Raw genomic sequence first — 27,055 nt, forward strand, 5'->3', positions numbered from 1 at the left:
AGTTCTTTTGAAATGTGATAAACCTATCTATGATGGGAAAAGAAGAGATAAGAATTGACACCTTGGTATAATCTATAGTACACCATATTTGGTTATTATTCCAAGATGCATTGCAATGTTCAAAATTGGATCCAGGAAAGTTAACGGTCGTAAGGGGAGGCAATTGATTTTTTGATTTTCTGTTAAGCATAGTAACCTTACGTCCAGCTATAAGTATCCCTTGTCCTCCAAGTAAACGCTTCATACAGAAATAATTTCCTGAATCTTCACCTGTAACCTTGGCTATAGTAATAGCGGAATCCCTAAGTGGTGAGGCGTATGAGATTCGACCTCTAATATTAATAGGTTGCCCATTTTATACCAAATGATGGTATCCTTAAGATCCTCTCGTCGGCTGGTAGCCGGGCATGTAAGAGTAATGTTGGTTCCTGTAAAACGAAGGATGCCTGGAGAGCCTGACAAACTAATTGATTGATCCGTTCCCTCATAAACATCTGTATGCTCATAACTAATAGCCTTTACACATCCAGTTTCCAGATTCAATGGGCTAAGACAGACAGGATGGGTACTAAACCAGTTAGTATAATTTACAGACATATTGATTTGTTTTATATTCCCAATAAGAGGCCCATAAACACTTATCATTGTAAAATACAGGAAACTCTGCTTCAGACCAAGATATGGGTTGTAATAGTGGAGGATAAGGTACATAGGCCCAGTAAGTTGCTGCATTAACAGAGGGAACACGTGAAATGGTTGCCAACATAGCCAAAAATAAAGTTACAGGTGTAACAGGATTATTCTGTTGTTTCACTGACTCTTGAGCTCATGAAACCAGTTGTTTAATTTGTCCCCAAGTTGGAACATCACTCCTTTGAGTCGTCCTGGCAAGTGCTCTCCTCTTCTTCTTCTTTTTCTGAATCAACACTGTCAAATTTTCAGGAGAGGTGCAGAGCTTCTTCATCTTCTGAACTAGGTGAGCTGTGGCGAGCCATCTATTTGCTTGACTAAGCGCTCAGGAAGCCAGCAAGGTCCAGGCACTGATCTGGGAAGGATACACACGTGACCACGTCCCCAAATCAACACAGGATCAGGACCACGCCAAGTGCTGGTTAACGGATCTTTCCAGAGGACCTCCGGAGATTGAGAGGCCAATCTTGGCTCAGCCACCAACCTTCCCCCTGCAGAGCAGCCAAATTTGTCAACAGTGAGAACATTTAAAATAAACAGAGCATGATTTATAAGGTTATGTGGCGTTGTTCTATACAATTCCCCCCTTTTTATTTTTTCAATAGTTAGCTTTAAAGATCTATTTGCACGTTCTATAATACGTTGTCCTTGAGGGTTATATGGAATGCCTGTAATATGGGTAATTTTGTAATGAATTACAAAATGTTGCAAAAGCAGCGGGCCCATTATCTGTTTTAATAATTTTGGGAAGGTTCATGAAAGCAAAACAGTGTAATAAATGAGTGATAACGTGTTTAGTAGCTTCTCCGGTCTGTGCTGTAGCACAGAGGAAACCAGAGTAAGTATCGATAGTGACACGAACAAACTGTAATTTCCCAAAAGACGGAATACGAGTAACATCCATTTGCCATAAATGTCTAGGTAATAATCCACGAGGATTAACAACATAATGTGGAACAGGAAGGTGAGGTAAGCATTGTGGGCATTGCTTAACAATTTGTGGGGCGGCTTCACCAGTAAGGGAAAATTGTGCGTGTAATGTAGCCGCCGACTGACGGTGTAAAGCGTGCAACGGCTGTGCTGCTTGTGAAGCAGTTTGATCATAACTTACCATAATATAAGGGTGTCCAGGACATGGACCATGAGTATCAAGAGTATGAAGATAATGAATGCAGTACATTAGCCATTCTTGACAGCATGATGAACGGAAAGGAGGAGTACGGTAAATTGGGACCTGTCCTGCTTTAGGGAAAAGAGATTGAGGAGGAGGAGTAACTTCAACTCTATTCTTGGGAGGAAAATGTACAGGATAAAGATCACGTTTAGATCGAGTTAAAACATCTGCAGTCGCATTAAGTTTAGTCAATGGACCAGGCAAGTTAGAATGAGCACGGATATACAGACCTGCAACAGGACCATCATGGGAACGAATAAGCTGTTGAAGCAAACAAAAAGAGGATGATAATTCAGGGTCATTAGTATGTCCTATGCTCGCAGTCTCCAGAAGAAATCACAAGCTAATAAGATATTTACTATCAGAAAACAAATTAAAAGATATAGAAGGCAAATGTTTAAAAGACATAATGACAGCATACAGTTCAACACGTTGAGCTGAAGTCAAGAAGTTTCTTTAACGAGGTTTGTTCTGTGGTCAATGATTACAGTAGCCACTCCTGAAGAAGAACCGTCCGTAAAAACCAAAGGTACATGAGGAACAGGCTGTTGCCTAATTATAGAAGGAAAGATATGAGTTAAGTTTGCTGAATTGGATCAATTTATCAGCAGGGTAATGGCGTTCCAAGGTACCTGAAAATCCTGCAAGAGCAAGACCCCATTCATTACTATGTTGAAAAAGCCAATTTTGTTGACTAACTGAATAAGGGATAATAATTTGAGAAGGTTCTATACTTATAGGTTGTAAGCATCTAGTTCTACCTTGCATTATTAAATTACTAATAAGTTCATAATAAGGGTTAATAACTTTAGAGGGTGTAGTTTTCATATGAATCTATTCAATAATTCCAACAGTTTGCCATAAGACGGCAGTAGTCACGTGAGGAGTTGGACAAATTATTAAGAAAATTGGAAGGTGAGTATGAATTCTAGTTAATTGTGTAGAACTGATAGATCTACTGACTATTTGTAAAGCTTGAAATCCTTCTGGAGTCATAGAGCGTGAAGAAGAAGGATCTGAGTCACCTTTAAGAATATCAAACAAAGGCTGTAATTGAGCAGTAGTAAGTTTTAAGGAAGGCCTTAGCCAATTAATATCTCCAAGTAATTTTTGAAAAGCATTTCATGTTTTTAAATTATCAACTCGAATTTGCAGTTTTTGAGGCCTAATAGTAGTGTTATCAATATATTTTCCCAAATATAAAAATGGAGATTGTCTTTGAATTTTTTTGAGGCAGTGACCAAGCCAAATGATTGTAAGGACTGTTGTAAAAATGGAAAAGCAGTCTCTAATAAAGAAATATTATCAGTGGCTAAAAGCATATCATCCATATAATGTATGAGATATAACGATGGAAACCTTTTTCTCACAGGAGTCAAGGCCTGAGCCACATATTTTTGGCATAATGTAGGACTATTTGCCATGCCCTGAGGCAATACTTTCCATTGAAATCTCCTCATGGGTTCCTTAAAATTTAAGGAAGGCAAGCTAAAAGCAAAATGTTTTCTATCTTCAGGAAACAAAGGAATAGTGAAAAAACAATCTTTTAAATCTATAACTAAAAGATGATAATTGTGTGGTATGGCTGTTGGAGAGGGTAGGCCTGGTTGAAGAGCTCCCATTATTAGCATAGTTTTATTAACAGCTCTTAGATCCTGTAATAACCTACATTTTCCAGATTTTTTCTTGATAATAAAAATAGGAGTATTCCAAGGACTACTGGAAATTTCTAAATGCCCTAATTGTTCCAGTACTAATTGTTCTGCAGCTTCTCATTTCTCCTTTGTGAGGGGCCATTGGTCCACCCATACAGGGTCATCAGTCAGCCAAGTAATTGGATCAGCAGTGAGTGGAGAATCCAAGGCGCCTAAGAAAAACCCAAACCTTGTCTATCATTTTTTATTTTCACATCAATAGGACTGACAGTTCCTTGTTGATTTGTTCCCAGCCCTTTTGTGGGAAGAAATCCTTGATCCAACATCATATTAGAGACTTGAGAGTTTGGACTATAAAGTAATACTCCCATTTCTTTTAATATATCTCGGCCCCAGAGGTTTAAAGGCAGCCCAGGCAAAACATGAGGCTGGAAATATCCTGAATGGCCCTCACTATCTTGCCATAAAAAAAAACTGACTACTTTGCATAGAAGAAGAACTTTGTCCTATTCCGTGAAGTTCTGTAATAGTAGGACTAATGGGCCAACGTTTAGGCCAGTGTACCTGCGTCATAACAGAGACATCAGCTCCAGTGTCTAACAAACCTGAAAAAACCTTTCCATTAATGGTTCATTTCATTTCTGGACGTTCTTTCCCTATCTTCTGAATCCAGTAGGCAGCATTAGACGATCCAAAAGCCTTTGTTTCTCTCTTTTGATGTTGTAAAATTTGTCCATGAGGTACAAAGGGCAAAAGTAGCAATTGTGCAATTTTATCACCAGGAGAAATAGTTATTATATTTTTAATAGTTTGTGCCATGACTTTTATTTCTCCTTCGTAGTCAGAATCTATGACTCCTGGCATAACAGTTAAACCTTTCATGGCGACACTACTTCTTCCCAATAATAGTCCCATCAAACCCTTGGGTAAAGGTCCACAGATGCCCGTAGAGAGGGCCTGAGGACCCATTTCAGGAGTTAATGCATATCGGGCGGAGGTACTGAGCTCCAGTCCTGCGCTTCCTGGTGTTGCTCTGGAGAGCGAGGATATTGTATGTTTTTGTTTTTGGTTAATGTCTGATTGATAATTTGAGGAGGATACACAGACATTGCCCTTATTATTTGTTGGGGCCGGGGAAGGCCCCGGGAGGAGTTCCCCGACAGTGGTGGCCCATCCTTGTGGGCCACTGAGCAACAATCTTGTGCCCAATGTTTTCCCCTATTGCATGTAGGGCATAAACCAGGGATTTTCTGACCATCTGGAGGTTTCTGAGTAGGGAAGGAAGGACTAGGGTTAGAATTAAAAGATCTACATTCTCTAGCAAAAGGACCTGCCCTTTCCGCATTTAAAACAAGTCTTTGTTTTCTTTTGATTGTTTTTGAACCCCACGTTAGTTAATGCTGCAGCCACAGCAGCACCCTGTATATAAGTAGGCCCAATGTCTGCACAAAGGCGAATATAATCCTCCAATGTTCCCCGTTTTCTCCAAGGTCGAATCGCAGCCTGACACTCATTATTAGCATTTTCAAAAGCAAGTTGCTTAACTACAATTGTACCAGTGAGTCCGTCCACAATGAGTCTCCCCACCGCCTGTGACAACCTATCTACAAAATCAGCGTATGGTTCATCAGGTCCCTGTCTAAGTTTTGAAAGATCTTCAGTTTTGTGTGTAGAAGGACATTTCCTCCAGGCTTGTAATGCCAAATGATTTATTTGAGGATAAGCAACAAAGGGATAAGTTAATTGATCTTGTAAAGAAAGATATTGTCCTTCCCCAATCAGCATATGATAATCAACTGGAATATTATGGGCAGCATTCTTTTCTGCTTGTTCAGCAGCCCGTTCATAAAAATCAAACTTCCATATTAAATAATCTCCACCATTTAAACAAGCTCGTGCAATAGACTTCCAATCAGCGGGGGGAAGAGCTTCTCCTGTCAACCATAGCAGTAGTAAAAGGAGCAGTGGGCCCATATTGAGCACAGGCAGATTTTCAATCTTTCAAAACTTTCAAAGGGAGAGCCTGATGCTCCCTAGTAGCTTGTTGAGGATTATTAGGACCAGGTCTTTCTATGACGGGACAACAGAAAATAGGATCTTCTCCTCGTTTTATTGCTCCTTGTACAGCGCGCTGCAAGGGACTCAGCATTTTTACAGATGTAGATTTTTGAGGAAGACAGTCCTTATTAACCTGCAGCTTTTTCACTGACTTATCTATCACAGCCATTAGAAAACCATCCTCAGGATAGTTCTCTCTTTTATGTTTACAAGCCTCATCTGTTAAGTCAAAATGTTCCTCTTCATCTAACCTATTTAAATTAATTAGCTCTTTCGGTTTAGGAAGTGGCGACATAGTAGCTGATAATACAGTCTCTCCTTCTGTCAGAGGCTTATGTTTTTCTGACTTTACATTCAAATCAACACTATCATGAGAAGAATCTAAACATATTTTTATCAGATTCCACAAACTATATGTAACAACAGGAGTATGAGTAGGCCCTCGAGACTCGTAATAATTTTTTAAATCTTCTCCAACTTTCTGCCAGATTTCTATGTCACCAGAGCCACCATCAGGAAACCAGGGAGATACACCATGGATATGCTGTAAAAATTCAGTCAACAATAAAGTTCAGAAACTTTATTACCCCGAGCTTTAAGCATCAAAAGTAAAACCTGAGCAAATAATTCATACATCTTTGAGCCCTTTTGCCCCATCTTATTTTACTTCTGACTATTGCCTTATGCCGCTATTCGTTTCACTTTTACTGGTGGCCACACATATTTTGCATAAGCGTTCTCTTACCTGCACTTTCTTTCTCTTTTAACCGCCTTCACGCTTCAGGTCCCTGTTCGAGTGCCACTTGCCGCGGACCAGCCGGAGAAAGAGGATCTCACCGCCCAGGGTCAGAAGGGAAGGGGTAAGGAACTGAAGTAGCACCGACGGGTGGGGTCAGAAGGATCAAGACAACTGATGGTTGCAAGGCAAATTGTATTATGCTACAGTTGCAGATTATCTAGACTAGAAATCGGAAGGTTGCCAGATGGTGGTTTACATTATCTACAGACTGTCTCGGCTCAAGATAAACTTCCCTGGGAGGAAACCCATAAACCCAGAAGCATCAAAAATAACCTGCATGTGCAGGGGGGAGACAGCTTGCTTGTCTCATTTTACATTCTTTCTGATCTCTGGGCCCTGGTGATTTATCTCCCATGGAATGGAACAAGGAGGGGAACAAGTAGGGACAGTCCCTTCGAGCAGCGGCCGCATGCCTGGCATGTCCTTACCTGCCCTCAAGGCTGACTGCTTCCCACACGTATGTTGCCTTGTTTAAGCCTCAAGCCCTCGATCCTTTGTTGAAATACAATAATTTCATTCCTATGGTTTTCAATACCAAAAACTCAACCTCCAGGAGGGCTAAAGTCTAATTTGTACTCCAAACCAAGTAGCAGTGCAGTTCGCTACTACTGAGACTGAATCCATAAAGACTTCAAGACCACGTCCAGAAGACAAGTTATTATATATAATACCCTAGAAGGTCTGAAACATAATTATCATATACATAGCTGGTCCTTCAGAGCTTTTTACCTATAACATGTTTTTTGATGAAAGTTATTTAATGTACTGGAGATAACTGTGACTTACTGATCAAATATTTGAATACTTATACTTACCTGGGATTTCATTTCTGCTGAAAGAAAAAGGAAGAACAGGACTCACTAAAACAAACAAACAAACATTAGAAATGAAAGTAAAAATCTTAACACACACTATCACTTTTGGAAGCAGCACAGAGGGGCAGTCAACGGTAAAACACTGGTGAAATAGGTCAACACTCTAGGCCAAAAATCCATTATTATTATCATCAGTGACAGTACCACAACTGTGCCCTTCAGAATTAATAATCACTCCTAAGAATCTTCATTTGGCACCAGATGATGCGGTTAAGAGAAACACTCTGGGAGGTTTTGAATCAGACTTGTTTTTTTGTTAGCCAAGTTACAGGAGAATTTTTAAAGTGGGGGGAGGGGAAGAAGGAAACGGACCAGGAGAAGAATTTAAGCCATCATCTATAAACCAACAAAGCACTGATAGTTCCGAACATTATGTCAGACACTAAAATGACTGATATAAGCTCAAGTGGTTTACAAAACCTATAAAAAGACTACACCAGCAAAGTCCCCATTTATCTGTAGAGTTCAGAAACTAAAACAAGGAATATTTTAGCTTAAAAGCTTATCTCAAGAGAATCATACACACTTCACATGAATAAAAATACCTGAAACCAAACATTTTTAAAAGCTCCAATACCCAAAATATAAAGAAAAATATTAATTCAGAAGACTCAATCAATCCATGATAATCACAAAACGGCTGGGCAATCTCTATCTCCCTTCCACACTAACCATCCATCCCATGGAAGACCAAGGGAGATCAGACCTTCCAGACTTACCTTCCAGACCTTCCAGACACCTGGCTGCTGCAAAATTCTATGGAGACTCCTTGTGGAACAGCAGTTTCCCATCTCTTGTGTCTCTCCCTATCATGATCATGATCATGCAGGAAGCAAGTCTGGCTGTGCTATTTCTTATCATTGTCTGTCACCCATCTGCAGCATGGTATTGTACAGATAAGGAAAAAGTAGTTCCCTTTCCCCCAGAAGGTTGAGGCTCAGGTACAGGGTAATTCTCCTGTGCACACAGTCATTATTTAGGCCGACTCAGTGACTTCAACAGGCTTAATCATGTGATCAGGTTTGTTGCCAGCTGCGTAATGCTCCCACATCTGTAGATAGAGCCGCTCTAGGTCCATTGTGTATTGCTTGGTGTTGAACAGAGGGCTAGATGTTCTCTGCTTCCAGACTTTGCCACGAATTTTCTTCAGGTATTCTAGATCAGTTCCCAGTTTCACAGCTATGTCTTCATATTCTTGTCTATTTTGAGCAATAAGCTCAAGACAGCCTAAACAAGTGAGCTGGGAAGCTGCAACTCGGGAAGCAAGAGTCTCTCCTGGCATAGTCACCACGGGTGTCCCTGACCAAAGGACATCCATCCCTGTGGTGTGTCCATTACAGAGTGGAGTGTCCAAGCAGACATCAGCCAGCTGGCCTCTCCGAACATGTTCCTCTTTAGGAGCAACAGGTGAAAAAATGATACGGTTCTGGGGAAGGCCCATATTTTGTGCATACTGTTGAATATTAGGTTCTCCTACTGCTGGAAAACGCAACAGCCACAGTACACTATTGGGAACACGCTTCAGAATATTTGCCCACATCTGCAAAGTAGATGGGTCAATTTTATACAACTGATTGAAGTTACAGTACACAATGGCATCTTCCGGTAACCCGTACTGAGAACGTGTGGTTACAATAATGGTACGGGGAACCTCCTCTCCAGTGGCAGCCTTAATGTTGATCTGGGTAGTTGCCAGTCCATTGCTAAGACTGAATCCATTAATTGTTATCTGAATTTGTCCTCTGTTAATCATTTCAATAACTGCCTCTGCAATAGTATTCATAGGAATGACAGGCATATTAAGAGCCGTATTACTGCTGTCTGCATTGTCTCCTCCATCAGGACATTTCATCTTGACAATCTGCACATCTGGGAGACTATCAAGAAATGCTTTGAGGTCGATGCCGTTCAGCACAATCCGATTGTCATAAATGTGCCCATTGGACTGAAAATCGATGACTGCCTTCTTCTTCAGGTGAGGGAACATATTAGCATGATCGCCAATAAAGAAAGTATGGGGCATATAAGCCAGTTTCTCAGAATACTGCTCAGCAACTTCAGCAGGTGAAGTTTCCTGATCAGTGATGATATAATCCATGAAAAGCACGCCACTGGTCCCAGGGTAGCCCAGCCACATTGCCTGAATAGGAGCTGGCCTGAGAGCAAAGAGTTCATTTCGAGCACCCCTGGTATAACCATTCATATTTACAAGGATGTGTATACCATCTTGATGGATGCGATCAGCTGCTTTCCCATTGCATGGAATCTGAGAAAGATCAATGAAATGATGGGCTTCTGCCATCACCTTCGCTCGGAAGTTTGTGCCATCATCTGGGCTCAGGGCATAACAGAATACCTCAAATTTATCAGGATTGTGCATGCCTGGAATAGACTGCATAAGATGAGAAGTAGGATGATTCCCAAAGTCAGAACTCACGTATCCTACACGCAGTCGACCATCACTGAGCTTCAAGTCTTTTGGATGTTCGTACGGTGGTTTATGAAGGACACCGATCTCATCCAAGCAGAGGTTCCCGTGGCTCTCAGCAATAGCCTTCCTGAAGCCATGAGAAAGAGGATAGAGCATACTATGATGAGGCTGCACAGAAGGCAACCTATTCCTCTCCAGCTGGTCAGCCACAATGCTGACCAACTTCTTCATTCGCTCATCATAGTCTGTCCAATCACAGGCAATCTGCAGGCAATGAGCCAAATCACAATAAGCGTCAGGAAAATCAGGTTCAAGCTTCAGAGCAGTGCGATAAGAAGCAATTGCTTCTGGAATATTCCCTGAATACTTGTGAATGGAAGCCAGATTGCTGTGGGCATCCGCAAGTGCAGGGTTAATCTGAATGGCACGAGTATAACACTGCAAGGCTCCCTGAACATCCTGCATCTCCTTTAGAGTGTTTCCCATGTTACAGTAGGCATCAGCAAAGGTAGGACTGATTCGAACAGCCTCCTTATAATGCATCAGAGCTTCCTGCAGTTTTCCCTGCTGCTGCAATACACTTGCTAAATTTGAATGGGCAACAGCAAACTCTGGGAAGACTTCTAATGCTTTACAATACAAGCGAACTGCCTCTTCAATGTTCCCCTGGTCTCCTTTGATATTGGCTAGGTTATTCAGAGAGTCTGCATGGGTGGGACACAGCCGCAGAGCTGTATTATAACAATCTTCTGCTTCGGCAACACTGCCCTTCTCTTCCAGAGCGTTGGCTAGGTTGCAGTAAGCATCAGGGAAATGTGGTTGCAACTCAATAGCTCGCCTGTAGGTGTCTATTGCCAGATCTATCAGGCCTTGCTCATAGTATACACAAGCCAGGTTGGCATGTACCACTGCATGATTTGGGCTCAAGCTTAGGGCACAAAGGTAAGCTGCCACAGCTCTGTCAAAAATCCGTGCCTCTTTCAAGACATTTCCTAAATTGATATAAGCATCCAGAAAATTGGGGTCAAGCGTGACAGCCTTTTCAAAGTGATGAATTGCAAGCCAAATCTCCCCTTGTGCATTGAAAACACAGCCAAGATTACTCCAAGCTACTGCAAAGTTCGGTTGCGTCTCCATTGCTTTCAAATAACATGCCTTGGCTCCTTCCAAGCGACCCAGGGCTTTGAGCAGGTTCCCCAGGTCACTGCGAACACAGTACAAATCAGGATTGCACTGAAGAGCAGAGACGTAAGCTTGTACTGCCCCTTCCATGTCGCCTGCTGCTACCAAAGCGGCTGCCAGGTTAATATAACCATCGATGAAATCTGGTTTGAGATGCAATGCATGCCGGTAATGCTCAATTGCTTCCTGCAACTGCCCTCTTTCCTTGTACACATTCCCCAAATTCGAATAGGCTTCTGCCAGAAGAGGGTTCTGTTTAATTGCCAGAGTACTAAAGTGGGCAGATCTGTCCAGCCTTCGACACTGGAAGTGTAGAGATGAAAGTAATAAAAGTACTCCAGTATTGTCTGGCTCTTGTCTCCACAGCTGCATGCAGTGTCTCTCAGCTGCCTCAAAATCTCCTGCCTGATACTCTCGATGTACCAACTCAGCTAACCCTTGGAAGGAAAGCATACGTTTCGTTGGTTCTGTGCTGTCGGCCACGTTGCCCACAGAAGACGCCATCTGGAGCTTCTGGAGAGAGTGAGAAAAGGGGGTAATTGAGTCCCGCTGCCGCCACTACTGGCAAGAATGTTTCTAGAGGTAGCAAATACGAGGGCAGCAGCCGTACCACTGCTTTGGCAGGCTTAAGCGGCGGCGACAGTTACAGGCACCGAACCTTAGGAACTCTGGTTGGCCATCTACCTCTCACGCTCTTGAAATCTTAATTCTTAACCCTGCCCTCTTCCACCATTTTTCTCCTAATCAGGGAATAAAAATTACCTATACACTTGCCTTAGAAGAAATCAAAAGTCAGTAGTCCAAACACTTTTTAAAGTTTTGTTTTCTGTCCAGTTGGAAAGGAAATACATGATTGACTTTACTTCATCATTCATATAGTCAATGTGGAAAACATTAGGGCCGTGAATTTCAATACAGTAAGATCAGAAAATTTTAAATTGGCCTTCCCAAACCACTAATAAGTAACCAATGTTGTATATAATGCTAAAATCTTAGAGACTGAGTTTGATATTTTAAAAGTTCTGAAAAGATTAGCTAATTTCTCCTCATCATACTTCTCATGCCTCAAACCTGAGTATTACTTTTTTAAAATTAAATTTATTTATCTTTATTTATTTATTTTTATTTTGGCTGCGTTGGGTCTTCAATGCTGCGTGCAGACTTTCTCTAGTTGTGGCGAGCGGGGGCTACTCTTTGTTGCGGTGCCTGGGCTTCTCGTCACAGCAGCTTCTATTGTTCTTCCACAACTCTATGGGTTCCTTTTTAGGTCCTATGAAGAACCCTAGAAATTAGTTCATGGAATTATAAGTTTTTGCAAAATTGTCAAAGGTGGGATATTTTAATTTCCATCAGGTAAGACCAGCGTCTCTTTCTTTGCCAATTTTCCTTCTATCATATTCCGCTATGTTGGATCATATTGGAATGGCCACAGGCTTTTTTGAAATCTGGCTAAGGAGATTTTCTTTTTTCTGTGGTACGCGGGCCTCTCACTGTTGTGGCCTCTCCCGTTGTGGAGCACAGGCTCTGGACGCACAGGCTCAGCGGCCATGGCTCACGGGCCTAGCCGCTCCGCGGCATGTGGGATCTTCCCGGACCGGGACACGAACCTGTGTCCCCTGCGTCGGCAGGTGGACTCTCAACCACTGCGCCACCAGGGAAGCCCTAAGGAGATGTTTTAAGTGAGGCTATTATGTGATTTTCAGACACCGCCATATGTAATTGACTATATACTATCGCATTACAGGAATAACTTCCAGTACTCATACTGACTACTCTACTGACTTAACCTAGCACAAGACACAGAAGCATAAGGACAAAACCCACCTTACAATATAGCCATGTCTTGCACTTCACAGCTCTCAAAGCATGTGCGTTTGAAGAAGAAAAAAACAACTGAAAAGTACAAAACCAGAAGCTAATCTGTGGAAAATTATTTCAATCATCAGGCATGTGAAAGATAAGTCAAAGATTCAGTTCTCATCAATGCTTAGTCAAAATGGAAATTTTCTTCTGTCAAGAATATACTCCAGGGGCTTCCCTGATGGCGCAGTGGTTAAGAAGCCACCTGCCAATGCAGGGGACAAGGGTTCGAGTCCTGGTCCGGGAAGATCCCACATGTCACGGAGCAACTAAGCTGGTGTGCCACAACTACGGAACCTGCGCTCTAGAGCCCATGAGCCACGACTATTGAGCCTGCGAGCCACAACTACTGAAGCCTCCGTGCCTAGCACCCGTGCTCTGCAACAAGAGAAGCCACCGCAATGAGAAGCCTGTGCACCGCAACGAAGAGTAGCCCCCAGTCCCTGCAAGTAGAGAAAGCCTGCGCACAGCAACGAAGACCCAACACAGCCAAAAATAAATAAATGAATGAATGAATGAATGAATGAATGAATATACTCCATCAACAATGTGTGTAATGGAATGGTATGAATGAGTATTTTATCAGAATCCCTGTAATGCACAAACCTATAGCAGTACTGAAATCAGTAATGCATTTATAATAGTAAATACTTATGAGGAAGTAATCCATAGAGGTTTTCTCAAAGTTAACAATGAAAATTAATGTGACATTATCAATAATAAATTGTGAAGCTGAAATAAACTTTTCTAAACTATTAATAACTAGAAGCAAATTCTAATCAACCATGCTACAAGAAATCTATGTCTAAAAACTACGAAGTTTATTTCTTAAAATTTTATTTCGAAAATACATAAACTGTCGTATGAGGAGGCAGTTAAAGAATATATAGCTAAAACAGTGGGGGAAAAGTTTTATAGAGACACATCTGGCAGTAGTTAATTTTTAAATGTCATTTTTCTAGATTTTGTGACACCTATAGTATTGATATTTGAAAGCATTTAAAAAATTGTAATTTGAAGATTTGCTACTTCCAGGTAGAATAAAATATTTTGAAGCAAAACAACGTTTCCACTGAGAAAAACAAAAAAAGGCCAAATAAAATAGCCAGCATTCAATCAAAAAGTTCTAGACAAACCAAGAGATAGAATCATATGGCTAAAATTCTAAGAACAGATAATACAAAAATATTTACATAAGATATTGTGTGTCTTTATCAGGAAAAGTCTTTCTCAAGAAAAGACTTTAAAATCATCAGAATTAATATTATATTTTATTTATTTGTATATTATATTTATATATAGATATTTATATATTTATATAAAGAACTTAAAGATAAAGCCCTAGTTAAGGCAGTGACAATAGCAGTAGCAGTGGGAGTGAAAAGAAATGGTTATATTCAAGCATATTTTGTCAGGAAAAGTCCATGATCAAATGTCTGACTGCATACATGGGATGGATAGACGGAGTGGGAAAAATCAAAGTTAACTATAGAGGTTCTAGTGAAGATCGGGTTGCCGTCACCCAACCCAAGGGGCTGCGATCATCCCCAAGGTCTAGGAGACTCAAAGGGAAGGTCATGGTCAGAGGCAAAGTTAATTGGTGGGAAAATAAGACTCCCAGTCTCTCCATCTCCTTATACCAGTTTTTTTTGTAACATCTTTATTGGAGTATAATTGCTTTACAATGGTGTGTTAGTTTCTGCTTTATAACAAAGTAAATCAGTTATACATATGTCCCCATATCTCCTCCCTCTTGCATCTCCCTCCCTCCCACCCTCCCTATCCCACCCCTCTAGGTGGTCACAAAGCACCGAGCGCATCTCCCTGTGCTATGCGGAAGCTTCCCACTAGCTATCTATTCCTTATACCAGTTTTGTTTTTCTGCTCATATACGTAGCAGCATTTCATTCAAGGGGAAAGTCATTGATCTGACTGGTCAAATTAAACAACATAGTTCAAGGCACATTTACAGTGGTTAGTTCCTCCACAATTTAGAAAGTCACATTCATAATTTCCCTCTTCCTACACCGCGGAACACATTGGCCATTCCTCCAAAGTTTCCACTCCACAGAGTGGACCAGAGATGACGTTAGCCCAGAACTGAGAGCTTGGCATGAGATGGTGTCAGCCCCACGTAGAGCTCTGGCATAAATTATAACCCAACCCAGCTCTACAGAGAGCTCTGCATGGAATCCTGGGAGTAAACTCAGCCATAATAATGGGATTCTGTTTTTCATTTGCTTTTCTTCCTTGCTTAACTTTCCCTGGCCACTCTGACAAACAAACTTTCAGGCATTCCTGGGCCACTCACTAACTTTATTCCATTTAATCTCATCCAGATTCCCAAGAAAATTACTAACTATAAGGAGGGAAATTTGGAACATGGTAAGTGTTAGATGCCTGAAATATACAGGTCATTGAATCCAGTTAAGTAGCAAATTATCTGGATCTCAAATATGCCAGCAGAATAACAGACTAAGCTCAATTTAATGTACTCTTACTGGAGACACACGTAAATTCTGGGTCAATTTTGAAAAAGTTAAAAGGACATAGCTGAGATTAAAAGAAAGAAAGGAACACCTGCGTGTTTCAGAAAGTAACAGAGAAATTAAATCCAGAGAAAGAAGAGCGGACTGATGTCTGTGGGTTCCGTTCCTTAGTATAGGCCTTATGTAAATAGGGGCTGGAGCTAGAAATCTAACATTACCTTGAGGCCAGGAATTTATAGACTCAGGATGGAACAATATTGAGAAGTTGGTACAGATATCCTACAGAAATTTCATGAGGAACTGCTTAGTCCATTAAGAGGGCCAAGGGCGGTGGTGAGGAAGATTGATATCTCTTGAAAACCTTCAGGTACAGAAAACAGCAACACCTCTGAAAAGTAGGCCTCTCCTTCCCAGCGTTGTGATGGCCAGGTTGTCACTAACCTGTAAGGCCCTGTATGAATCAGAAACTGCAAGGAGAGTAATTCAAAGAAAAACAGATGCAGGATGGGTGTGGCAATAAATCCTAGGACCCTATCAGAAACAAAATTAAAACCACTCTAAAGGGAAATTTTAACAAACCAGAGCAGATAGTATCCTAACCAGAATAGAATAATAATTTTGAGGAAGTTACTTTAGTTATTTAAGTAATATTCAACATCCAGAGCAAAATTCCCTTAAGTACTGTACTGGTGGAAACTAGGCAGCACTATGGAGACAATAAAAAGGTGTTTACCATCAAAAAACATCAAGGTAAGAAAGATAATGTCTAATTTTTAATTATCCTGTGGTTTATTGAAATCTTTTGGAAACCCAAAATAGAGAAAACCTAGCAGGCAATGAAGACTTAAATCTTTAGAGATTTATCAACTCATCTATAAAAGCTTTATTAATCTCTTCTTTTAATACCACTCCTGAGAGGTATAACTGTGTCCAGTGATAGGGTTGAAGAAGCCTGAGAGAATTTCAATTGTTTACTATTCTTGGTCAGCTATTAAGACCTTTCAGGAGCATCTTGATTTTCATGGCATCATCCAACAAAAAGCAGGATATTTTACAGAAAGTCCTGGTCCACTTTTTGGCTTGCTTTTGTGTTTACGTTTTTGGTTTTCTCACATTGGGCGGTACATTAGGCTACCTATTGCACACTCCCTCATTCATGCATGCATTCATTCAAACAATATTTACTGAGTTGAGCTATTTAATTAACACCCAATAAATGATGTTTAGATGAATGAATGCGCTTTTTATCAAAGTAAGTGTAAGTACTGAGAAAAATTACAGAATGTATGATCCCAGCCCCACAAAAGCGTATAATTGTGTTGAGGATATAACATATGCTGGTGAAATAACTAATATATCATATTGGACAGTTTCTAAGTTCAAAAATGAGTTTTTGTAAATAATCAGAGCCTAAGGAGGACAAAGAAGGGACAGTTCATTATGGGTTGAGTCTATCAATAAATGTACATTTCAGATGAGATTTGAGATTGACCTTAAAGAAAGAAGAGGACTTAGATATATGAACAGAGAACAAAAAAGGCATGGTGATAGCATGTGCATGGATAGTGTGGCCAATATTTATGTTCTTCATTAAAGACAGTCAGAGATAACCCAAATGTAACTGTTTCCATGGGTCCATTCTCAGTATCCAAACAAAACAGCAAATCCTATCTTAGTAAAACTAATGAAAAACACAGTCTTTAACAAAGACATTGTGAAGGAAAGGGGGAGAGAAAGGCTTGCGTCCCACACCACACAACAAAACTTATTTAATTATTTGTTTCATTTTCTCCTTCTGAAAATTTCCTCTCCCTCTCTCTGTATGTCTCTCTTCTCCCACCACATCTGACCACACTCTACCAGCCACCTTTCCAGATCTTCCCAGAACTCTCCTAGTTTCATTATGCCACAAGTTAAACATCTCACAGGTCTCCAGGATGCATCCTCATCACTTATTCCACAAAGACAAACAAAGGACACTTCTCAGGATCAAGTTTCTTGGAAGGAAGAGGCCACGAGGAGTGATTATAAATAATATAAGGTGGAGAGCAGTGACTTAAAATACCATTTTTCCTCTTAGAATGTGAATACAGGGAACTTTGGGAAACTAGAAAATCTGGAAAGGATTCATTGATAATTATTTATTTTCAATGAATAAAATAAAATGTAATAATACGGCTAAACTCTGACAGATTAACTTTTTCAAAAGTTGCTTTCACACACCTTCACTATTGGGATGTTTGATAAACACATCTTTCTTCTTTCTTTGCAGATACTGGCACCAAACTTTCAAACAATAAGAACCTTCCCATAAGTCCCTTGCCAGGCAAGATTAAGGTATAACAATCCAAACAGATTTTTGAAGAAGATAACTGGTTGAAAGCACAGGAAAAGAGCTGGGTTTCTCTTTTTCAACAGTCACATAATGAGTAATGTGGGAATTGGTTTACAAAGTCTCTCTCCATGAGGGGCTAAGGTTAAGATTAGAACTTCTGAGGCCAGAAGAGCAAAATAACTACAACAACACACATATTTTCAAGAGCCGCCCTTTGGATGTGAGGGGTTGATTTTTCCCACGCTTTCTTCAGCAGCCCAACTGGTGTCTTTAGTAAATGACATAAGAGAATACAGTGTGGCCAAGAAGGCTTAGATTTCCTTAGCCCCAAGTCAGATATTCTCAAGTGACTGTCCACTCAAATTAAAAAGAGAGATTTACAAGAGGAAACTGGATACAACTGAGTGTACTTTTATTTCAACCCTTTACCTGAATGTTTTGTTTTGATTTCAGTTCTCCACTGAAGTTGCCTACATTAATATATTTTTAAGAACATTTCCTTAAGTTGAAGTATTCATTCAGTATATTCATTTACTATAATTGAGAAAAGCCAAATGACTTAGGCAAATTCATTTCTATATTGCCACAGCAGTGTATTGTGAACTAAATGACACCTGGCAGTTCTTTACTCAGATACTAACTCAATTAGAAGGCAGAACAAGGATACCTACCCATTCAGGGAAGAAAGGACACTTAGCCTCTGTAGCTGTCTTAGGTCTCTTATCATCACAGTAACAAACTGAAGACTAAAAACCATACGATCATCTCAATAGATGCAGAAAAAGCTTTTGAAAAAATTCAATATCCATTCATGGTAAAAATTCTCCAGAAAGTGGGCGTAGAGGGAACATACCTCAACATAATAAAGGCCATATATGACAAGCCCATAGCTAACATACTCAATGGTGAAAAGCTGAAAGCATTTCCCCTAAGATCAGGAACAAGACAAGGATGCCCACTCTCACCACTTGCAAAACAGAGTTTTGCAAGTCCTAGCCACAGCAATCAGACAAGAAAAAATAAATAAAAGGACTCCAAAATGGAAAGGAAAAAGTAAAACTGTCACTGTTTGCAGATGGCATGATACATAGAAAATCTGAAAGACACCATCAAAAAACTATTCGAGCTCAAACATGAACTTGGTAAATTTGCAGGATACAACAGATTTCTATATATAAATTTTCTATTTCCATACACTCACAGTGAACTATCAGAAAGAGAAATTAAGGAAACAATCCCATTTACAATTGCATAAAAAAGAATAAAATACATAAGAATAAACCTGCCTAAGGAGGTAAAAGACCTGTACCCAGGAAACTATATGACACTCATAAAAGAAATGAAAGATGACACAAACAGCTGGAAAGATATACGATGGTCACGGATTGGAAGAATTAATATTGTTAAAATGACCATCATACCCAAGGACATCTACGCATTCAATGCAGTCTGTATCAACATATCAAGGGCATTTTCCACAGACCTAGAACAAATAATTTTAAAGTTTGTATGGAAACACAAAAGATCCTGAATAGCTAAAACAGTCTTGAGAAAGAAGAACACAACTGGAGGAATCATGCTCCCTGGCTTCAGACTGTGCTACAAACCTACAGTAATCAAAACAGTATGGTACCGGCACAAAAGCATCCATCACTGGAACAGAATAGAGAGCCCAGAAAGAAACCCATGCACTTATGGTCAATGAATCTATGACAAAGGAGGCAAGAATATGCAATGGAGAAAAGTCTGGGCTTCCTTAGGGATGGTCTCACCAATTAATTTGTTTTCTTAAATGGACCATACTTTTCCATGTCTTCGTATACCCTGTGAGTTTTTTGGTTGAACATTTGGCTTTCAAATATTGTAATGTGGTGTCTATGGAAATCAGATTCTCCCACTTTCCCAGGGTTTTCTGAGCTTTTGATTGTTGAAGGCTGTAGTAGTCTGTTTGTTTAGGGACCTTTCCAAACTAGTTTTGCAATGACTGTACCCCTTATCGTATGTAGGCACTGAAGTCTCTGTTCCTTTAGTTCATGTTTAGCTAATGTTTTGACAGAGATGTCCTTGAATTCCTGCACCTAAGACAAACAAAAACAAATATACACAAGCACATCCACATGCACACTCAAAACCACACACCTCTCCCCATTGTGCAGATTGCTGGATCACTCCTTCAACATTTAGCTGACCTGCACTGAGGTCAGGGCTCAGCCCATGGTAAAAGCTGAGAGACTCCTCTGGTGTTTTCAGAACATGCATCTTATCTTGAGTACGCATGTGGCTTTCTTAATTTCTCTGGACACATGTGTACTTTTTGTATGTTCTAAGTTCCCAAAGAATCTCCCCCAACGTTTGCTCCTGCATCTTATGTGGTCTATTGTATTTCAATGCACAGTCTTCTGCCCCAGCCATCTGTGCTTTGTCAGTTCACCTTGCACTTTTTTTGAGCAATGACCGCTGCTTTTCCAGACTGTGTTCCAGGTTAGCTAAGACAGAGATAAGCATCTTGTGTCAGTCCTTCAGGTAGCTCCCAGACAGGTTAGAACAGATACACATAATAATCCGAGAGTATGGGCTCTTCTGCTCCCTCCTGAAGCAGGATTGAGGGCCCCATACTACGAATGGTCTGCTGCTACTTTAAGACTATCACTGCGTTAAGACCCCACCACTTTAAGACCATCACTACACTAACAGTAGATGGGGCAAGGGCAAGTAAAAATGCCACAAAGCTTTCCTGCCATTTTCAAATTGCCTCTTCCCTGGTTCAGTATGTGTTTGGTTGCTGTAAATCTTTGCCTGATTTCAGGACTAAGAGAAACTCAAGGAACGCCACAACAAGAAACAGTATAATCAGACTCTCAGGTGCCAAAAGACAGAGAAAGAATCTTTACTCCCAAAGGAGAAAGAAAAAACAAATTTGTTACAAAGCAGGGATCCTCAAAAAGATTCATAGCTAATTTCCTATCTGAAACCATGGAGGCAAGAGGCCAGACATATTTAAAGTGCTGAAAGAAAAAAACTGCCCACCAAGAATTCTATATTTGGCCAAACTGGTTTCAAAACTTAGGGAGAAATTAACACATTCCCAGATGAACAAAGGCTGAGGGCGTTTGTTTTACAACTTCCTAACACTGCCCTATGACAAATGCTAAATTGAACCTTCAGGTTGAAATGAAAGGACACTAGCCAGCAACTCGAAGCTGTATAAAGAAATAGAAATCTCCAGTAAAGATAAATATATGGGCAGATACTAAAGCCAGTATTGTGCTACTGGCTTGTAACTCTACTTTTTATTTCTTACATGATTGAAAAAACAAATGCATAAAATAATCATAAATCCATGTTATTGGGCTCACAAAGTATAAAGGTGTAATTTGTGACAACAATAATTTAAGGAGGAGGAATGGAACTGTAGAGGAACAGAGTTTCTGTGTGCTATTGAAGTTGGTTTCAATTCAAATGATATTGGTTGAACTTTAGAAGGGTGAATGTAATCTTCTTGATAACCACAAAGAAAATATCAATAGACTATATGCAAAAAGAAATGAAAAAGGAATCAAGAGTTCACTACAACAAAATCGGCTAAGCACAGAAGAAGTCAGTAATGGAGTAAATGAAGGGCAAAAAATGCATAAGACATACAGAAAACAACCAGGATACAGACAGAATTAAGTTCTTCCTCATCAGTAATTTTTGAAAAAGTAAGTGGATTAAGCTCTCCAAGAAAAAGATAAATATTGGCAGAATGGACTTTAAAAACATCCATAATCCAAGTATATGCTGCCCGCAAAAAACTCACTTGATTTCAAGAGACACAAGTTAGTTGAAAGTTAAAGCACAGAATAAAATATCCCATGCAAATAGTAACAAAAAGAAATAAAGAGAGAGAAAGAAAAAGGAAGGAAGGAAGGAAGGAAGGAAGGAAGGAAGGAAGGAAGATAGATCTGGGATGGCTATGTTAATATCACACAAAATAAACTTTAAATCAAAAACTATCACAAGAGGAAAAGGAGGCCACTATATGTTGATAACAAGTTCAATCTATCAAGAAGATATAACAACTATAAACATATATGTACCAAACATCCCCCAAATATGTGAAGCAGACATTGACAGAATTGAAGGAAGAAATAGATAGTTCTAAAATCATAGTTGGAGATCAATACCTTGCTTTCAATAATGGATAACACATCTTGACAGAAGATCAGTAGAGAGGTAGGGGGACTGAATAACACATTTAACCGACTAAACCTAACAGCCATATATAGATCACTCCACTCAACAACAGCAGAATACACATTTTTCTCAAGTACACATGGAACATTCTCCAGGAAAGACCATATGTTACGCCACAATACAAGTACCAATACATTTTTAAGAAACTGAAATCATACAAAGTATCTTCTTTAGCCACAGTGAAAGGAAGGTAGAAATCAATAACAGAACCATTGGTAGCCATTTCCCATCATGCCTGCCACACATGATATAAAGCAATGAAGGGAAAAACATAATTGACCATTTAGAAAAGTGGGAAAGAGGACATATCATCGACACAGAGTGTGTGCTGTTTCCCGTTGTCAGAGATAGAAATAAATTAGCATCATTTATTCATTAGTGTGTTAATTTCTTGGTCAATCATTGCGCAGCCAGTGTTTCTGCCTGATGGGAAGATTTCCTATACTCAGTGTTGAGTGGAGACAACCTTGAAAGGGACATTTAAAAGGATTATACTGTGATGGGCTTAGCAGTACCCTTCCTCCTATGCCAGTAGGCGGCTGGGGTATTTCCATGCAGTGTGTACAACCGTAGGCCCCAGCTCACCAGAATTTAGTTGGATTCGTTTTGTTAATACATTCCCTCAGTACTTTGTCTTTCATTTGACTGTTGCATTTACTTCATTCTTTATTATCACTGCGAAACAACTTTGTTTCCTGTTCAGATGCCAAAAAGTGGATATCAATACCTCCTGAGTTTTACACATCACAGATCTGTTTTACATATCAGAGACAGAGACAGCAGCTATTTCCAATGACTTTGAGACATGCTTTGAACATGCGATTAACATGTTGAGTGTTGAAATGTGTGTCGAGCTCATTATACTTGCTCTAAAAGGTTTCAAACTGCAAAGATTTAAAAATCTTTATCTTTGAATAGTTTTCCTGTGCTGTCCCTTTGTGTCAGACTGTTAATGTGCAGTCTGGCACCTTCAAATAATGTGGCTTTGTAACCAATTATTTACATGTTGTTTTATCCACAGAGAATCTTTTTTTTTTAATAAATTTATTTATTTTTGGCTGTGTTGGGTCTTTGTTGCTGCACATGGGCTTTCTCTAGTTGGGGCGAGTGGGGGCTACTCTACATTGTGGTGTGCGGGCTCCTCATTGCTGTGGCTTCTCTCGTTGCAGAGCATGGACTCTAGGAGCTGGGGTTTCAGTAGTTGTAGCACGCGGGCTTCAGTAGTTGTGGCTCATTGGCCCTAGAGCACAGGCTCAATAGTTGTGGCGCATGGTCTTAGTTGCTCCGCGGCATGTGGGATCTTCCCAGACCAGGGCCCGAACCCATGTCCCCTGCACTGGCAGGAGGATTCCCAACCACTGTGCCACCAGGGAAGTCCCCACACAGAGAAGCTTAGGGTCAAAACATACAACTCGATTAACCACACGTCCTCCTGTTCACATTTCCCTCATCTTTTCTTCATCTTCTATGTTTCCTTGGCACTGTTTATATTAAGTGCTTTTGCCATTATATTTGATTGTCTGTATTCCGGTGAGTTACCACAATGCTTTATGAGACACGGTAGGATATAAATGCATTTAAGATATATATATATATATATATATATATATATATATTTTATATATACATATATATATAATATATATATATAATTTGCTTTAGTGCAGTGTTTTTTGTTTTCTGTACTGAATTCATTAGCATGGGTCGGTATAAAATTTAGCATAGGTCAATATGTAATTTGTAAACTAATAAGGTCTTAAAAGTGAGGAATTAAGTCTTTTAAATTTAATTATTTATTGTAAAGAGCAGAATAGCATACATAAACAGGTGCCTAAGGAAAACTTGTATTCTAATATGCAACTCTCATGAACACCTTTTTTTTTTTCTTCTAACGGTATGATAGTAGGCCATTTGATTATTTTTATGGCTTTAACTTTACAACAATGAAATATTCGTAAATTTTAAAAAGTATTTTTCTTTATTTGATGCGGGTGGGATACTGGAGAAATGAAAGGTCAAACACCTATTGAGGAATCCATACTTGTCTATATATTGTGTACTTTTATTTCAATAACTGATTTAAAATTCCTAAAAGGATGCTATAATAAGTTATTATGCCATTTTACAGACTGAATTAAGTGAATTTCAGGGAGGTATGAAACTTGCCTAAGGCTATCCAGCTACCAAGCGGTAGGAGTGAGAATTAAATCCAGGTATACCTATTGCCAAAGTTTCTGCTCATCTCTTTACATCATCCACTTTTAATAGCCAATGCTTTCCTGCTTACAAATATGACTGAGGTTTCCAGACAGTCAACAGTCCTTTTTAATCAGATAGAAAAATTACTGTTGATTCTCTAAAGACATATTCCTTTTCCATTAAGTGACTTTAGTTGTTCAAATAATACTTCCAGACAGTAGTAATCATACAGTTGGAGACTAAGAACAGAACTCAGGGATGTGTCTAGCAGTCAGTAAAGACCAACTGGGCTCACTGATGATATTTACGGTCATTTCCTCTAGACTAACATAATCTTATTATAAGACCCTAATAATTCACAGTACTGCCCTTGCCTGACTGTTTGTTCTTCTCCCTCTATCACTCTCTCTTTCCCCATATTATCACTATTTTTGGCAATTTTTGGTGAATTAAATTCAGGGATTAGTATTCAGGAGTACTTGTCACAAAAGCAGAGAATCTTAGCTCACACCAAAGGAAGAAAATAGAGAAAAAGTATAAATTATATGAATACACACACATACACACATGTACCAACTATATGCTGCACTTCTCCAAAATCTATTCAGTATCTGCACATTTACCGTATATTAGCAGTAAGACCAGAAATGAGCATAACGTTCTATTTACAAGGCACAGAAAACAGACCCAAATATGGAAATTACTAGCAATGAGAATGGGGAAGAAAGACTACAACAAGGAATGTAGATGATATTTTTGTTTCCTAGCTATGATGCCAAATATTGAACTTTCAACTTCAGACAAGGAGGCCATAAAAAGTTGTATTAGTTTCCTAGAGCTGCCATGACAAAGTACCAGAGACTGAGGAGGTTAAACAACAGAAATTTACTCACTCACAGGTCTAGAGGCTAGAAATCTGACATAAGGTGTCAGCAGGATTGATTTCTTCTCAAGTATCTCTTCTTGGTTTGTAGATGCCATGTTTTCCTTCTGTCTTCACATGGTCTTCTCTCTGTGCATGTCTGTGTCCTAATATTTTCTTTTTATAAGGACACCAGTCATATTGGATTACAGCCCACCCATTTGACCTCATTTGACCTCAATTACCTACTTAAGGGCCTTATCTCCAAATACAGTCATATTACGAGGTATTGGGGGTTAAGACTTCCACATATTAACTTGAGCAGGACACAATTCAGCTGATAATAGAAGATAAGAGTAATTTAAGCAAGTAAGTAACTACTGTTTACAGTGAGTTGCTTAAGGATATGAATTTACTCAAGAAAAACAGGAAGAAATTACATAACACTGTACGTTATACAAAGATATTAAATTAATCATCATAACATCCTGTGAGATGGGCATTAAATTAGACTAAGCAAGATGAAGCAACTTATCCAGAATTGTATAGCTGGTACTTTCCAGAATTTAAACCAGGTATTTTCCCAGTTCCATTCTATGTTATATATTCATTTCATTAGTTGAAATGAATTTTGAGTCTTTATTTTGCTTAGTTTCTGAAGTTACATGGGGATAGAATGGAGTTGGATATTTTCAGTGACATTCACACATGGGGAAGGAAATTGAGTCCAGAAGCTTCAGCAATGTTTCCATGGAGAACACTAACAACAGAACCAGAAACACCGTTATCCTTTTGGTTCAGTGATCTTTCCTGAAGCACTACAAGAATCAATCTTAAGAAGCCCAGTGTTTTCCAAACTTTCACCAATGGGCTCTGTAGGGTCCTCTAACAGTATCTAAGAGACTAACTAGTTTCACATCCCAAGCCACTTAAGACAAGGAGTTCTGATTGTTCTCTGTGAGGAAATCAAGTGACAATCATAGCTGGTGATTTAGGATAGTTTCTTCAGGGCCCAGGCAAAACCTAATACACAGTAATAATCATTGTTAACTGCATCTTTGACAAGGATTAATCAGGTATCAAAGAGGTCTATAAATTGGGAGAAATTATGATCAAAGAGAAACATAGACCATAGATATTTAATTAATGCTCAATTATTTATGAGTTTAACTTCGGTTAACCTAATTTTCCTTCTTCTAGACAATTTCCAATTCGTCTCCACAAAGAGACCAGAATAAGCACCTTCCAATACAAGATTTATTGTGTTGCTTTAATTTAAAGCATACAGTGACTTCTACATTCACACCACCAAGTTTTGCCAGGAGAGAAAAGGAGATGTTATATAGTTTGTCTTGAATTAGATATGCCACCATACTTGACTTAGCTCATCCTACTGGAAGCACTTTGAGGGCAGGTTCTACAGTCTTGTCTTACATCCTCTATGGAATCAAGCCAAGGGAATCACACACAGTTACAGCTGGAAAAACATTTGTTCTGGGTTAATACTTCTAGCCTTTACCACCAAGACTTTATCACCAAGACCTACATTTACAGTCTCTAAACAGGAGACCTTCTTGCCTTCCCTTTTCATATTGACTAGGAAGGTAAAGGGAAGAACAGAGAAGTACCCAAAGTCAGCTAGTAGCCAGCACAGATAAATCATCTGTGGAGATATTGTTTCTTTCAAAAGATATAAACATAAGAGGAAGTCCTAGTGTTTGAAGCAACTGTGCATAATAAAATTCCATGAAAACCTAGAAATCCAGATGCAGATCAGTAACATATTGGTTAAATAAGCTGTTATGCTCATGCAATGGACAAGTGTACATACATTAAGAAGAACGAGATACTCTTTTCTATGAGATTCTCTTTTCACTGAACTCATCAGTGCTGCAAACACAATGTTACATAATACTTTTTCTTTAACATTATATCAGGCATCCTCATCTTGTCCTGCATTTATTGCCAGTGTTACTAAAGTCTATCACTTACCTCTTTCTCTTTTAGACATATAATTTCTTCTTATTTTGGAAGCATTCATCAATCCCTATTTTACTCTTTCTTTTAAATTACAAATGAATATTGAATTTTATAAAATATCTTTTGGGGGATATTTCAAGTGATTGTATACTTTTGCTCTCCTTTGACCTTGTTATATGGTAAATTATATTTTCTTATTTTATATTATGCTATTTATTATATATTGTATT

The 27,055-nt window shown here is 39.3% G+C and overlaps 2 protein-coding genes across 2 annotated transcripts in view; one reads left to right on the forward strand and one right to left on the reverse strand.

The window, feature by feature from the left end:
* LOC307183920 (uncharacterized protein) overlaps positions 1-27,055 on the forward strand; it is a 284,255-nt gene that overhangs the window by 131,991 nt on the left and 125,209 nt on the right. The window lies entirely within an intron of this gene.
* Positions 7,327-11,446, reverse strand: LOC307185116 (UDP-N-acetylglucosamine--peptide N-acetylglucosaminyltransferase 110 kDa subunit-like). The gene has a single exon (XM_079918922.1). It carries the CDS (start codon positions 11,366-11,368, stop codon positions 8,228-8,230), a length of 3,141 nt encoding a protein of 1,046 aa, XP_079775048.1. The 5' UTR covers positions 11,369-11,446; the 3' UTR covers positions 7,327-8,227.

Source organism: Stenella coeruleoalba (genome assembly GCF_951394435.1).
Source record: "Stenella coeruleoalba genome assembly, chromosome: 3".
Classification (NCBI taxonomy): domain Eukaryota; kingdom Metazoa; phylum Chordata; class Mammalia; order Artiodactyla; family Delphinidae; genus Stenella; species Stenella coeruleoalba.